At 39.8% G+C, this 15,932-nt stretch overlaps 1 protein-coding gene across 1 annotated transcript; it reads left to right on the top strand.

Annotated features, from left to right (window-relative positions):
* Nucleotides 1–377: 377 nt before the first annotated feature.
* xkr7a (XK related 7a) lies at nt 378–15,181 on the top strand. The gene is made up of 3 exons (XM_079588536.1): nt 378–914; nt 9,224–9,423; nt 12,541–15,181. The coding sequence occupies exons 1-3, from the start codon at nt 397–399 to the stop codon at nt 13,509–13,511; spliced, it is 1,689 nt and encodes a 562-aa protein (XP_079444662.1). The 5' UTR covers nt 378–396; the 3' UTR covers nt 13,512–15,181.
* Nucleotides 15,182–15,932: the final 751 nt, after the last annotated feature.

The raw sequence follows: 15,932 nt of genomic DNA, 5'->3' as shown, positions 1-15,932 counted from the left end.
ATAGGCTACCTTACTATATTTACTATAAACTTATCCAGCTTGAGACAACGAGATACAGGCGCTAAATTGAATCTGAATCAGGACTGCAAAGGCACCTTTCGTCTCAGGCCGCGAGGCTGGATGTCATCCTATCGCTGTTTTATTCATCACATAGGCTTGTGAACAAAAACTGAACACGTGCGTGCACACCTACTGTCATGTCATGTCATTGGCATCGACTGCCGTGATAAATTGCTTTCATGTGGAAAAACAGGAGCTAGATGTTCAAGCAGGAATGACGAGAAGCGTTTTCGTCCCAGTCCCAGCCCTCTTTTCTCCCTCCCACACAGACACACGACCCCCTCCCACCCACACGCCCGTCTCTCCTTTTCATCTACTCTCTTTTCTACAACAAACATGGCCGCGAAATCAGACGGTACAGCCGTTTCTTTGCAGAATGACATTCCGCCGACGTGCCTCCCCGGGCTGGAGAAGCGCTCGCCACAGTGGCGTCCCGTCGGGAAGGAGTATTCGCTCCTGGACTGCTGCTGGACCCTCTGCGCCTTCTTGGTCTTTTTCTCGGACGGGGCTTCAGACCTGTGGCTGGCTGCCGAATACTATCTCAGACGGGACTACTGGTGGTTCGCTCTGACACTCGTTTTTATCATCATTCCGTCTGTGGTGGTGCAGGTGCTCAGCTTCCGATGGTTCGCCTACGATTACTCGGACGCCAACGGGAGCGGCACGGCTGCGGCTGCATTGGTAGCGGCGTCCAATGCGGAGAGCCACTTCAGCACCAAGGACAGCGATCAGCGGGGCGCTGGCCGCTCCGCTGCGGTCACCGGAACCCGGAGCAACGCTCAGAGCTGCTGCAGAGCCTGCGTGTGGCTCTTCCAAAGCATCGTGCACGTTCTTCAGCTGGCGCAGGTCTGGAGGTACGTGAGTGTATAGATCTCAATATCATAAAATAGTAGATTCCTTTAACGTGTCACATCAGCAGTTCATTCAGCATCATATTGTTCTGTCATCCTGTGCGTTCCCCTGACTTGCCCTATCTACAACAAATCCACACCCACATCTAGAGGCATCCAGAGCTGAAGCACCTAAGATGGCAAGGCCTCTTTAAAGAAAATATTAGGGACAACTTTTATGCTGTCAATATTTATTGCTTTCATCTTTGAAAGCACATGCTTGGATATAAAGGGATCAAATATAAGAATCAACCAACAAATTTCAGTGGGCACTAATATAAATGGAATGTGGAAAAGACAATAGAACTTGTGCAACATATCACAGAAAGTATTCAACCTCAATGCTGTTATAGTTTGCTTTGCCAATGAATGTCCTGCAGTCATAGAGGAAAAGGGATCCTCCTTGTATTTCCTGTTGTTCCATGCCAGTTCATCATTATCTCCAAGCCATTTGGTTGTAGGCTCCTCCTCCTCTTCCTCCTCCACCTCTCATGAGCTTCTGGGTCAATAATCTCCCGGAGAGACTCCTCCACTCATCCACTCATTCAATCTGTCCACCAGAAATCGCCTTATGCACACACTCTAAAATCCTTTTGTCTTTAGAGCAGTGCAAAAGAGTTTCTTATTCTTTTTCATATTACTTATACCAATGCCAGTGGTTTATGATGAATGAGAAATGTTATTTTTCTTTATCACTCTTTTTGCACTTGATGGGGACCTAAAAGTTGCCATAAAGCCATAAGGATGATGATTTTCTATGAACTCAAGAAACACAATTAGACAGTAGATTTCACTTCCTCACACTCTTTTCGCTCAGTGCGATTGCCACGAGCAGAATGTGCAAGTGCTGAGCGTCTTGATTGCTGACAGACAGTGTGCAGCAACACACAAAGCAATTTCCATAATAATGCAGAGAAGAAAATTTGCAGCCCACAATCCCATCCAAAAGTTTAATCCACTCACATATAAATCAATAGAAACACACCCACACATATTAGAGGCATGTGTAGTGAGTGAGTGCCGTGTAATTGTGGTTGTAAACACAGAGGCGGTGATGTGCCTGTCTTTCAATGCCTGTGCTGATCAGCAGTGACAGGACCGAGCGTATGTGTGGACTGGACACTGCTGCCGGCTGACCTGCAGGGAAACGCAGGGTTAATGATGTTTGCTGCCATTGATATCACAAAGCTGCCGGTCATTTCCATCAAGCTTCATTTATGCTTCTGTCACAACACATGCGCTGTCCTTCTCATGCCGTCTGTGTCATTCTCTGTCTGTCACTCATTCTTTTCCCCCTGACCTTTTTTTTCTTCCCGATAGCATAAACAGTTTTCAGAAAGAGAATGTGGATATTTGTAATTCAAAACAAGCCAGTCAACCAGCCAGCAAATCATTTTCATCTCATTTGAATAAAACTAACCATCATCCCATTTTATTCACTAATTAGCCTTGAGAATGTTAGCCTTTCTGAGCTATACATTCCCATTAATATATAATTCATTCAAAATATGGCACTGCAAGCTGATGTAATGAAATATCTTCAGCTCTCCTTTTGATGCTTTCTATCAGTATTGCTAAGAATAGCACCTTTTAAGAAGTACATTTTGCCATTTTCACGTTACCTCTGTTTGACCTGCAATAAACCCACATGGATTTCTTTCTGTTCTTCACCTTTCACCAATACTCTCTGTCTGAGTCTTTGCTTAAAAGCTTCCGAGCTTTCCAGGCTCTGTCTTTGTTTGATTGGAATTAGCAGTAATGCCATTAAAGCTGCCACCGGCACTGAGCTTGTCACATCTCTGCATTACAGGGATTATAGCTGTAGTGTTTACATGTCCTTACCTGCAGCAGACAGCCAGAGAGGGAGAGAGTGGTGCACTGTTGCAAAGAAAGAACAGGTGAGGAGTGATAGGTGGAGAGTAGACGTAAAAATGGAGGTGCATCTTTGAGAGAATGATTGAGAGGGAGAGTATATGAGAAAACTTGGCTGTTTGATAAGAAAATTAGCCATTATAAAGCAAGTTCTCCTCATGGCTTGTAATTACATCAGAAATAAAATAATGATAAGACTAAATGATGTGCAATAAATATACATTTTCTCTCTGTCTCTCACATTCTCTAAGCGTTGTGTAAAAAAGCGTGCCCTATTTGAAAGTCCCATCTGAGTAAACTCTGACCTGGTTCACTGAACACGTTCAAAGACGGTTTTCGATTCCATGCTCCCTGCAGCATTAGATGAGCAGGATCAATCAGGATCAGTCACCACTTGGAGAAGAAAAGACACCTTTACACAGGCTGTGTTGAGAGAAATGACTTTTCAGAAGTGTTTGTTGAACCTAAAAATGAATGAGTTTCATAAAATCAATTAAATAAATATCTCGTCCGTTTTTATTAAAATATAAAACAGGAACATTTATTTTAAATAATGCAATATTAAATTATGTTTTATTAACAAACTTCGGGAGGAGCCCGTTCAGATAATTAACGCAAGTGGAGAGCACTCAGCAATCAATGGTAAAAGGTATACATACACTCAGCAGTCTCACCTCAATCCCATTGACAGTTTTGCAGCATCCCTCCACCACCCCTTCTCCACGCTTCTAGTCCTAAGCACTTACATAGGGGGGAGTACTCTGGGTTCGGGCCGAACTCCGAGCTCGGAGCCCTCCCCCCGGACAGCACGCCAAATATGCATTAAACTTTACCCCCTCAAATTATATGTAAGTGTGAACTCGTGAAATATTAATGATAACTTGGTGATATCGACGCTCTTATGGATACATGTCCATTCAGCTATAAGCACTGATTCACCGGTAGCTCCTGAATCTTTCTGAACGATTCATTAAAAGAACCGGCTTGTAAGAGTAATTTGTTTGTGAATCGGACTCTACTGCTTCTGCTGTATTTGGTTCACTAAAACGAATCGGCTCTTAATAGTCATATTCATGAATGGGACTACATACGCTGTAGTTATTGGCTGTTGTTGGCTCACTAGTAAAAAAGGAACACAAGAGTCATTTGTTGACTTCTGTTTGCACTTTGTTATTACGCGAAGCTCTGTCAAGGTTGGGGTGAGGGATGAGGTGAGGGCTCAAAGATGTAGGGCCGCTTATTAAGCGGTATAAAAAATAAAACAAAAACAAACAAAAACTATCCCGTGGGGGAAACAGGACCGGTCAACTTGACTTGGCAGGACAACACTTGGTAGCAGGACAAGACATGGCTTCAGGGATCAGGACACAAGGAATGTACAACAACGAACTACTTGACTGCAAACACAAGGAGAATAAGGGTTTACACAACACTACGTGCCTACAGACCCCTAAAAGGTCAACTACAAACTGGAATTTTTTTCATGTGGTTTGGCTGTTCATTTACACGGCAACAGCGTTTTGGAGGCCTGAAAATGGGAATCAAGAGCAAGTTTTTGAAAATGATTCCATTATTGTTTTGTTTTAAACTACAAAAACGCGAATTAGTGAAAACGTGTCATCACACATGCGTATTACGTGTTTAGTCGATAGGAGCGTAGTGTTTCTTTATAAAGTGATGTCATCAACTACTCGCCTGAAAACATAATTTTCACAGATCCATGTGAACGGGGATCGTTTTGACAATGTCTGTAAGTAAAAAAAAAAGCAAAGGATAAACTTTTTAGTTTTTAATATACTATTGTTGTCGTGTAAACGTACCCTATAAGTTTGATCTTGGAACACACGCACACACACACACACACACACACACACACACACACACACACACACACACACACACACACACACACACACACACACACACACACACACACACACACTGCAAACCATAGACACACACACACACAGCAGTGAGCAGCCATTCACTTTGCATTTGGGTTGGTTAGGTGTCATGCTCAAGGTCACCTCAGTCGTTTCCTGCAATACGTTCCTGCCGACCTTCAGGTTACAAGTCCGACTCTCAAACCATTAGGCCACAAATGTCCCAATTGTTCACACTATTTAATAGTTACTGTTACTGTAAATTTCTTTATTACTAACATGAGTCAACATCCTGTTTGGACAAGATCCTTCCTGGCTGGTTGGGGGTTGATTATTATTATTGCACACACTGAATGAATCGCTCCATCAGTGGAAGATTTTTTTTCTTCAGATGTGGAGCCCTATTGAGCATGCCAAGAGTGTGCTTAAAATTATTGTTCTCTTTCAAAAGATCTAAAAATACATGAGACATTTTCTGCTGGAACTCAAACAGAAGCAGCAAGAAGGCAAGCGAAAAACACCAATTTTTGAAACAGTCTCATCTGTGACAATGAGAAAAAGTGCAAGCCCTGCATGATTAATTCACGCCCTGGATATCAAAGTAAAACCCCGCCGCCAAGGAGGACTGAGGAGGACACATTCAAGAGCAGAGATAGCCAGGGGATGTCTGTTGCTGTTGGCCAAACAGCTTAATGCCTATTTGAGACATATTCCTGAGAGAGGGTGCACTGGGATTAACTGCGTCGAGAAAAGGAACCTAATAAAACTTAAGCTGTGGATACGTTTGATAAACTGCAGGAAGCTGTAGGCAGTGTGTGTTTTAGTGTGATTTAGGTTTGTGCTTGTTTGAAGGTATGTCATATGAAGGGTTGAGCAATGCAATGAAAGTAGGCTACTGATGGGAGTCTGTCTATAATGTAGAAACAAAATATCAAGCTTTAATTAATGCATCACGTTTATTCCTTTATGTCTGAACTGCTTTTTTTGTACTCCACATAAAAAAAAATTCTGGAGATGACAGAGCCTTCAACCATTGATCAGCAGATGTCTTCACTTAATTTACTGTCATGTTGTTTTGCATATGCTAAATATTAATTGCCTTATACGTTCATTGAATACATTAAATGATTCAGTTATTGAATATGTTTGTAAAGTAGGCTAATGTTTAAACTATACGGATATTTAGCTTTAGTTTCAGGAGTGATGCAGGTAGTGGTCTTTTGCTTTCTCTCTGGCTAGTAGTTGGTCTAGACTTAATGTGAGAAAAATCATGTTTGTCCCGTATTTCTTTCCTAAATTGTCTTTGCTAGGTGAGCGAGTCTTCTGTCACGCGAGAATAGCCTTGTCAAAGGCAGCCAATCTCGTCATGGTAAATTACCATCCAATCACAATTCGTTATCGATTAACTTGCAGTTAGTAGCGGAGGAGATCAATTCAGAAGCGAAGATGTCAAAGAAGCTTGTGTTCAACCAACGAGGATCTTCAAAAAGAGTTTATCAAGTTGTTTTGAGCAGTAAGTTGTAAAAAAAAAAACATGTAGTATTGTGCTGAATGACACACTAGAAGCTCAGATAGTGTTCGATCCCGAATTCAGTTCCCGCCTGAATGGACAAATATAGACACAGTTCTCAAAATGCCCATCATGCATATCTCGCATAAATACAGTCAGTTGGTCGTTTAAGTAAACATAAACAGCCCGGTGAAAAACGGATATGTGTCAGGACTCAGTATATTAGATCCAAACAATGTCTTAAAGTGATAGCAGCCTAAAATACCTATTTGTCATTAATGTTAATCAAACAACAAACGATGTTAAATAAATGTATACATGTTTAACAAACATACTGTAGCCTACCTGAAAAAAAGTAGTTTATTTATGATTAAATTCTCACAAGGGCCTGGAGGGGCAAAGAAAAAGATTACAAAAAAACCACGGCAAATAAAGAAAGAAATGTAGGCTACTGTATATGACAACAGGAAATATAGGCTAGAAAGCACTTCCATCTTCCTAATTCTGTTGCATGATGACATGATCCAGTGTCTCATACCCACCTCAGCAGGGCTTTACTATTCGATAAAAAATAATGACAGTCTGATTCTAGCCAGCTGGAAAGCTGATATTCAACATTGATTTTCTTTCTTTCTTTCTTTCTTTCTTTCTTTCTTTCTTTCTTTCTTTCTTTCTTTCTTTCTTTCTTTCTTTTCTTTCTTTCTTTCTTTCTGCTGCCATTCTCAAGGGTTCAATTTAGCAGGGGGGAGGGGGAGGGTATTTAACTTACCGGAACCCTGACAGTTAATAGCTGGGGGCTGATTGGCTGTGCCATCTGAGTAACCGAGTAGGTTGACTGTTCTGAATATTGTTGAATTCAAAAGTAGTTTAATGGCAAGTGGACAGCAACATAATCAGGGTGGCTTTTAGAAAGTCCTTTTCAGAGGAAGACATGCCGAGTCTTTATGCGAAACGCAGACCTAACAGATAATTGTCTCAAATTGGGTTATATTAGGTTAAGTAATGGGCCAAGCTTGTCAGCTGCAATGTTTTTCAGCCGTCACCATGGATACTGATGCATTGCTTGCCAATGGTGGCTGTTTGTGAGATGTTTTCTCAGCCATAGAGCTGCCTGTTTGTTACATTTTCTCAATTTTCTTGAAGAAATAAATAAAACAGTTGCATAGTTAAGGTTCAAGGTTTGATTTCGTCTAATAGCATCCGGTGTGCCGAAATTTCAGGGAATCAAAGGGCTGAATTTTACAAGCAAAGAGAGCTTTTCTGTGTCATTGAAAACACACCCTTTTATTCAGAAAAAGAAAGACTGTGTTTCTTGTCAAATTTGAGACTCGCTCTCTGACAGCCATTCTCCCAGGCTCTCTATTGCTTGATTTTTCTTTTAGAGGCTTTTTTTCTTCTTCGCACAGCAAGTTGTGTGAAGGATGTGGAGCAATTTTATAGACCTCATCAAGTCAGGGTGATTCATTCTGCCAATCTCCTGACATCCTGCGAACACTCGTATTACTCTCGCTACCCTTGAGACAGACTGAAATATCATGGCACTTCCTGTCAAAAGAAACAAATTAAGTCCAGTGAAAGGCAGATTTTTCAAGGGGCTCACATAAATATGTTTCGAACGCACAGCTGCAGTTTTTGCTTCATATCTCCCAAAAGGCACTCTCTTTCGTAGAGGAACGCTTCCTCTGGCACATATATTCATCTCACAAGGTAAACACTGGAGTTCTGGGGTCGTAAATCAGGAAATTTGAAGGTACGAATGTAAGAGACAGTGATCCCTCCCGTGAAAACATGCTCTCTGACATCTGTGTAATCTGAAGAGCGACCTTGGTGTGTCTAACAGCCTGTAGACCGTGGTGCTGAGGACAGAAAATGACATGCTGGAGCCCTCTATAGTGCACTGGCAGTCTGCCCAGACAAGTGTACTGCCTTTATCAGCTGGTTGCAGTCACATTATAGGCAGACTCCAGTTCTTTTCAAAGTCTGCAGACTGGCATCGAGGTTACAATGGAATTACCAATTTCCAAATGGTTATATTATACAAGATGCATTTAAGTTCCCATTTATGCTCATTTAAGTCCATCATTTTATTTTCTGGGTATTCTAAAATTGATTTACATGATTGAAAAACAAAAACAAAAAGTATATACTGTACATTGCTGCAGCACTTCTTTTCACTCGTTTGGCCTAAAAGCTTTTTTTAAAGTCGGCATGAAATGGAAGTTGTGATAGATTTTTCTTCCCTATTGTGACGTAAATGTCTTCTTGAACAAGAAAAAACGGGAGAAAAAATCGGGAATTGATTGTATGGGTAAATTATTGTGGTAAATTACAAGTTGTCCCGCCCTCGCGCTGAAAAACACATGGCCCTGATGAAGCCCTAAACCCTCACAATCTTCCTCCGAGTCCACACTTTTGTGACGTAAACTCTTTCCAGCACCCTTCTGAAACCTATATGGCTGTAATTCAAGTATATTTATATGACAAGACTTTTGGGATGGACTTTGTGCTTTGTAACTTTGCAGATTGTTTACATGCACAAACAGCTATATTATGCGCTAAACCCAGCAAGCAATTTTGCGTTTAAAAGACCTAGCCGCCCAAACACAGCCCAGACATCTAGGCTAAAAACAAGACTAAATACATAGACGTCTAAACCATAGCCCAAGAATAGTCATCAATTAGAAAGCTCAGAACCAAACACCTAGTAATCTCTGTTTACTTTGCTTACATGATGGACTATCACACATCTTACAAGTTATTTTGGAAAAAATGACATGTAACCAAATTCAAGGTTATTTTGGCTAGAAGTGGGTTACACATAGCTGGACTATATCGAATCTATAGTTAACCGAGACGGTGAAATGACGGCTATTGCTTGCTGGGAAGGAAAGGTAAAATAAAATAAAATAAAACATAAAAGGGGCCCTTTAAAATAATTAGTATTTTCTGATATGATTTTTTTGGTGATCTGTTCAGAAATGATCTAGAGGTCTTGTTTTTTACCCCAGGTATGTCCATGCCTTATATCTGGTTGTGCAAAGCCGCTGGCGCGGGGACCACGAGCACAAACACTTCTACTGGCGTACGATGTTCGAGAACGCTGACATCAGCATGCTGAGGTTGCTGGAAACCTTCCTGAAGAGCGCACCTCAGCTCGTTCTGCAACTCAGCATTATGGTCCAGACTGGCCAGGTCCTCCCTTTGCAGGGTAAGTTGATGACAGCTATGATTAAAACCGCTTCATTCCAAGTATGCTAGAAATAGTTGGGCTTGAGCTATTTGTCTGGATCATATTCATTATATTCATATTTCATCAGTAGTCTCGAGTAGCCAGACATTTGACTATGATAGAAAGTCTGCCCCAAATTGCAAATTATGAACTGCCTATATGTGCTGATTATGGGCAAGGCTATCTGATATAAATTATACCACAATGATAGACCATCGTGGAAGCAAAAATCATTCAAATAATGGCATGGGAGTATATTGAGATTCAGAATTTTATACCAGCTCAATATTTAGAAGTACTGATTCATTTATTTGACTAAATATACAGTAAAAACAGTAATATTGTGAAGTTTTTTTACAATTTCAAATAACTGTTTTCTCTTTTAATATAATATACATGTCATTTATTCCTATAATGGTAAAGCTGCATTTTCAGCATCACTACTCCAGTCTTCAGCTGATTTGGTGCTCAAGAAACATTTCTGATTATTATCAATTGTTGAAAACAGTTGAGCTGCTTAATATATTTGTGAAAACTGTGATGCATTTTCAGAATTCTAGATAATTAGTAGATAAATAGAAAGTTCAAAAGAACAGCATTTATTTGAAATAGATTTTTGTAACACTTGTGACTCAGAAATCAAAGTATACACACTTCTGTTTTGAAATATCTTTCTTTGAAAGATATTAAATATCTTTGATTCCACAAACTTTTAAATCCATAGATTAGCTTTTCTTCAAAAGCCTTAACTCCACTTCTCCAGGAATATTGATGAAAAAACCTATGTGCCTTTACTCTCAGAATTTCCATAAAGCCAGCCAATCATATTCTAAATGGCGATTTTTGAGTGTGTTATACATGAGACGGTCAGTAAACACGCTGTGGGCGTTCTGTCTGAAGCACAGATTATAACATCTGGCATATTGCTATATCCACCAGCTCACCGAGTATAGAGCTTGATTCAATGTCTTCTTGCAGTGTGATTTCTGTGTTGCATCTAATTTAAATGTGACAGATTATTGTTTTAGAAATTAATTTGCCCATCATTAAGGACCAAAGTGTAATTTCACAGCATGCGTTTGCATAGTATCTCATTTTCAACCCAACTGCAAATTAGCTGGCAAATTACTGAGGATGTGATAAGTGTGACTGAATATGGAAGACAATGGGTTATACATATTACAGGTCATTGTGCATTTTATCAGATGAATCTTTAAGTGGTTTCATTAATGATTCAACTATCCAGCAGCAGTTAAGACACAATTTGTTTCACTGAATAATATTAAAGAGATATATAATTTAACATGAAAATGACAGTAATCAAATTGATCATTTAGAATATTACCTCGTTATGTGCACACCAGCGTCATCATTATACAGTAATAGTGACATATTAAAATCATCTAATTGTAGTTTCATTGCTCCAGTCTATCTTTGGCACTAAGGAGGGAACAGGACATGTGATAGCTATAAACCCACCTGACAGGTGCCTTTGATTACAGAGCTGCGAGAGCTCGCTGTTGTATTGGTTCAGCTCCATGGGAACAATTGTAGCCACTGTCAGATATTCCCAGAGGAATTTTATCCAAATGTCAAGGCACAAACTGTGACTTTTAAAGAAAGCCCAGAGCTAGTTAACAACAGGATGTAATTTTTGTTTAAAAGCTATCATTTGACGTGATCTTCTTTCTTTCTATGCGTTTGTGAATAAAAGTTAGAGAGGTGCAGTATTAAAATGTGGCAGCCCTGCTCATATTACATTTATTCAGGCTGCTGAAGGCATCTTTTTCCAGAAGGATCAACATGACCCAGAGGAGAGCCAATATGTGAGCATATCCAGTTCTCAGGAGATGACCAGGGCACTCTTCCACCTTACAGTCAGCGGTGTAGAGAATACAGGCATCAGTGCAAGAGCGTTTCATCTTGGTCTGTCCTGACCTGCACTTTTCCAGACTGATATTATGATTTAGGTGCTTTGCTGGGTCTGTCATAATCGCTCATAATCATATTCGGTGCAATCCGAGAGGGCTGGAGAACTAGCTAATGATTATGTTTTTGCTGATTAGGAGAGATTTTCCGTTTTGACTGCTCCTGACTAAACGGGTGAGCTGATGAATGGCCAGACAGGAACCTGATTAAATATTCATGAGAGCTTTTGAGCGTACAGCACTCAACAGAATTTCATTTTTTTTCTTGAATAATGGTGGGGTGTACTGTCATTCCTTATATACAGACTCATTTTATACATAAGTGTAGGTTTTGATTTGAAATTAATTTGAAGTATTTTACTGCACAAGTATCGGCTTTGTCACTGATGTATCTTCTAAAATGCCTAGGATAAATAAAAAGAGAAATATTTTACACATAAATAAGAGCAAAGCAATCAAATTTATCAAATTTTAATTTTTTATTTTGGCAGCCCATCTGTTTTTTAATAGGTCAGATATCTAACATTATTATAATTGTGGGCTAAAAAAAAGATACACTATAAAATTAATAGAAAATTTTGGCTTTAATACAGTGAAAATATAAAATCTGTTTTTTTACAAAAAATATTTAATATGCTTGAATATTTTTTTATATTGGTCTTCTCATTATTATAATTTTTAATCTAATTCATTGTTTTATTATTTATATATGTATATTTATGTTTATTGTTTTATAGACAATGTAATATTAACCAGTAGCAAGTAGCTTCTTAAAAGGATAGTTCACCCAAAATGAAAATTTTGTCCTCATTTGCTCACCCTCAAGTTGTTTCAAACCTGTATGAGTTTCTTTCTTCTGTTGAACTAAAAAGAAGATATTTTGAAGAATGTTGATAACCAGCCAGTTGACAGTAGCCGTTGACTTCCACAGTATTTTGCGTATTATGGAAGTCAATGGCTACTCTCAACTGTCTGGTTATCAACATTCTTCAAAATATCTTCTTTTTAATTCAACAGAAGAAAGAAACTCATACAGGTTTGGTACAACATAAGGGTGATGACAGAATTTTAATTTTTAAGGTGAACTATCCTTTTAATTAATTAATGTACCTCATTAATTGACTAATTTATTTCCATTTTCTCTCTCGTTGTGCTTCATTTGATCCAGGTCTGTCTGCGTCAGCCTCTCTGGTGTCTCTGGGCTGGATGATGGCGTCTTATCAGAAGACGTTACGGGACTCTCGTGACGACAAGCTTCCCATGTCATATAAATCAGTGGTGGCGCACATGCTGTGGCACCTGTTCACAGTGGGAGCCCGCGCCATGGCCTTCGCCCTCTTCGTTTCCATCTTCCATCTTCGTCTCTACTTCGGCATTTTCATCGTGGCCCACTGGTGCGCCATGACCTTCTGGATCATCCAAGGTAAGACGGACTTCTGCATGTCCAAGTGGGAGGAAATCATCTACAACATGATGGTGGGCATCGTGTACATATTCTGCTGGTTCAGCGTCCGTGAAGGCCCAACTCGGTGCCGGCTTCTGCTCTACAGCCTCATAGTGCTGGGTGAAAACGTGGCCCTCACTGCCGTGTGGTACATATACCGCAGCCCGCGCACTTCGGACTTTTACGCTGTGGTGGTGGTGTGTGTAGTGGCCTGTAGCTACGCTCTGGGCACATTTTTTATGTTTGTCTACTACTGCCTGTTGCACCCTGACGGCCCTGTGTCTGGAGCTTATTTTGGATGTTGTGGCGTCCAGGTGGGGGCTGTTTCAGATCCTTGTATCCCGTCGCCCACCTCCGTTCCTCCTCTGGACGCGGTGAGCAGCCCACCGAGGACTCTGCAGAGGACTAAAGGAGGAGAGTCAGTACAGAGAGAAGACATTGGCGATGTTTTTAAGATGCGGACCCTTAAGGCCTCACGAACCGCCGCGCCTCGCCTCACCCCAAGGACAGAGGGGCCGGTAGTTCGTATCGACCTTCCCAGAAAGCAGTACCCAGCCTGGGACGCCCACTTCATTGACCGCAGGCTACGAAAAACCATTTTGGTTCTGGAAGGTGCTGCTCCGGTCACACCGAGGATCCAGTACCGATGTCTAGGCACACCCAAGGAAGTGATGGAATATGAGACGACAGTCTGAAACGTTCTTACCTTCTAAAAATATGAAATGTATTTGCGTGCAAAAAAAAAAGTCAGTTCTCTCCAGCTTTATTTGGTGGGTTTTGACAGATCTCCACATGAACTCTCATTGACTCGTCTGTGGAGGAACATTATGCACTAGCGTCTAGAAAAGAGCCACCCTGTGGTGACATTAGACATTACCGCAGGTTATTGGGTTAGGAGGCTAGGCTGGGGTCCGTTTCGAGCAAGTTTATGAAAAAGCAGTGAGGCCACGGTAAATGTGTCATGAATAAAACAACATATCAGTGTGGTACATTAACAGCAATGGTGCTTATACACATCCTAAACACAGTTTCAAACCATTGTGGGTGTTTTTAAATCTCTTGTGGCAGCTGCTGTAAACCACAATTACTGAATCCACTTGGTCACAGGTTGTTGGCTATTGCGGTTGTAATAGGTACATGTACAACTAGTGAGTTTTCTCATTAAAGGCCTTAATCGACTTTCTTACGTTTGGCTATTCAGCATCTAAAAGGTGCATTTCACCCTTCTTCAGCAGCTAATGTTTAAAACATTGGTGGATTTATGAAAACATTTTGAGTCTTTAAAAAAAGATGGAAGGGTTGAGCTTCTGATAACATCATGAGGGTTTTTATTAAGCACAGAATTGTTGCCTTCAAGAACAGGGATCATACTTTGCTTGCAACAAAGACTATGTTTTTCCCCCCCACAATTATCAAGGTCTCAGTGGACATTTCTGCTTACTTTTCAAGTGAAAAATTGTATGTCACAATGATTTTTTTTAATGTTCTCAAAGGACATATCTGTCATGATGGAAATAATTGGTCTGATCCTGAAAAATGGCTGAGTGCACCTTTAAAAAGGATTGAATGAATGTTCATCTCAAGGACAAAGAACCCTGATCAAGCTGGTTTATATGCCTGTAATATCGCAGTATTTCAAACACACAAAGATTTCACATTTTAAAGTACCTATATGACAGTTGAAGAAAATCAAAAATTGTTCTTTTTATGGATTAATGAAAAGTTATGAGCGTTATGATTATGCCATTTACATAATTTGGTGCAATAATACTCATAAATGTTTGAATAGTGAATTTGAAAATGTTGTATGGCTATGAACAAATCCATGCAGTATCTGTCTCTTTATCTACTTTTATTTAACATTTACATTCAGTTAATAACTTTTCTGTGGTTGTTGCTTACATTTGGTCATCAATACATAGATCAGTGAATCTGTACAAAACATTTTTTTGCATTGATTGACCATTGGGCTTTTGAATAGAGAGAAGATGAATAATCCATGTGTTTGTGCTGTTTACACTGATATCATGTTATCGCTACAGTAAGTCCTATTGTAACTATTTCACATCTTGGCATAACCATTACGTACAGTATGTCCATTTGTGTTACCATTTTGGTGCTAGCTGGAACACCTCAGCACATGGCCTCTGTATACTGTCCTTTATCAATGTGGATCATACTCGTTCACTCTGGTTAATGCTGGATTTTACCGTAGACACGCTGAAAGACGTCAAGCCTTACACTGCACCTGAAAGACTGTTGCTGTCGACTGTAAAAAAGGATGTCGATTTTCAGCCATGTGTTTTATTTGGACAATAAAGCAAGCGAAATTGTGTGTTTACTGACCTGACCAAAGCATCAACTGAAAGAGTGTCCTTTGTTTTGCTTGCCATTTTAAGAAAAAATGAAAAGGCCACAGTGTTTTTCATTCAAGCACTCATGCCTAAAATAAGTAAAGCCATGCACTACTAGTCACAGCCAATGATTTTGATTTGATATATACTGCACTCATGTGGAAAGCAGCTGAATAGCAATGAGGAAGATCAAAACATTCACATCACATGGATAGTTTTTACTGTGTCACTTGGAATATGTTACAACAAACTTACAAATAAGAAAATTAGGCATTATAAAAACAGCGATGGACCTTTTATAGTAACCTATACTTTTTATAGTAAAAAGTAACCTTTTATTCACACCACAGGCACTAAATCAACTTCCATAATATTATGCTATACATTATCTCAAAGCAATGGCATAATCTAGAGATGTCATTCAAAACTATTCCTTTTCACTTTTTTGTTTAACTGTAGATCCACTGTCAAATTCAGAGGAAATTAATTTGATTTGTCTGACAATACAATAAAACAAAATTCCAGAAAGTATTTTGAGCAGACTACCTAGGGTCGGATTAATTCCCCTACTACCAGTGGACCAGTAGATTATGAAATATTTGCTCAAGCCTTATTACATGACAATGTGGAATTGTATGTTTTGCAACAGTAATGCTTTCAGCCATATTTGTATTCTCGAACCATTGCCTTTTATGCATTTGGATATGTATTTAAATAACATAAATGTAATTCTTTAATAATAGTAATATTAATGCAAGGCTA

Source organism: Phoxinus phoxinus, assembly GCF_949152265.1.
Source record: "Phoxinus phoxinus genome assembly, chromosome: 18".
NCBI lineage: Eukaryota > Metazoa > Chordata > Actinopteri > Cypriniformes > Leuciscidae > Phoxinus > Phoxinus phoxinus.
The sequence above is the reverse complement of the archived record's forward strand: the minus strand, read 5'-3'. Positions and strand labels throughout refer to the sequence as shown.

What these genes read in the sequence shown, in the direction of transcription:
- xkr7a (XM_079588536.1), top strand. Translation starts at nt 397, where the DNA reads ATGGCCGCGAAATCAGACGGTACAGCCGTTTCTTTGCAGAATGACATT. An exon ending in CAGCTGGCGCAGGTCTGGAG is followed by an intron (nt 915 to 9,223) that starts GTACGTGAGTGT and finishes TTTTTACCCCAG; the next exon opens with GTATGTCCATGCCTTATATC. An exon ending in CCAGGTCCTCCCTTTGCAGG is followed by an intron (nt 9,424 to 12,540) that starts GTAAGTTGATGA and finishes CATTTGATCCAG; the next exon opens with GTCTGTCTGCGTCAGCCTCT.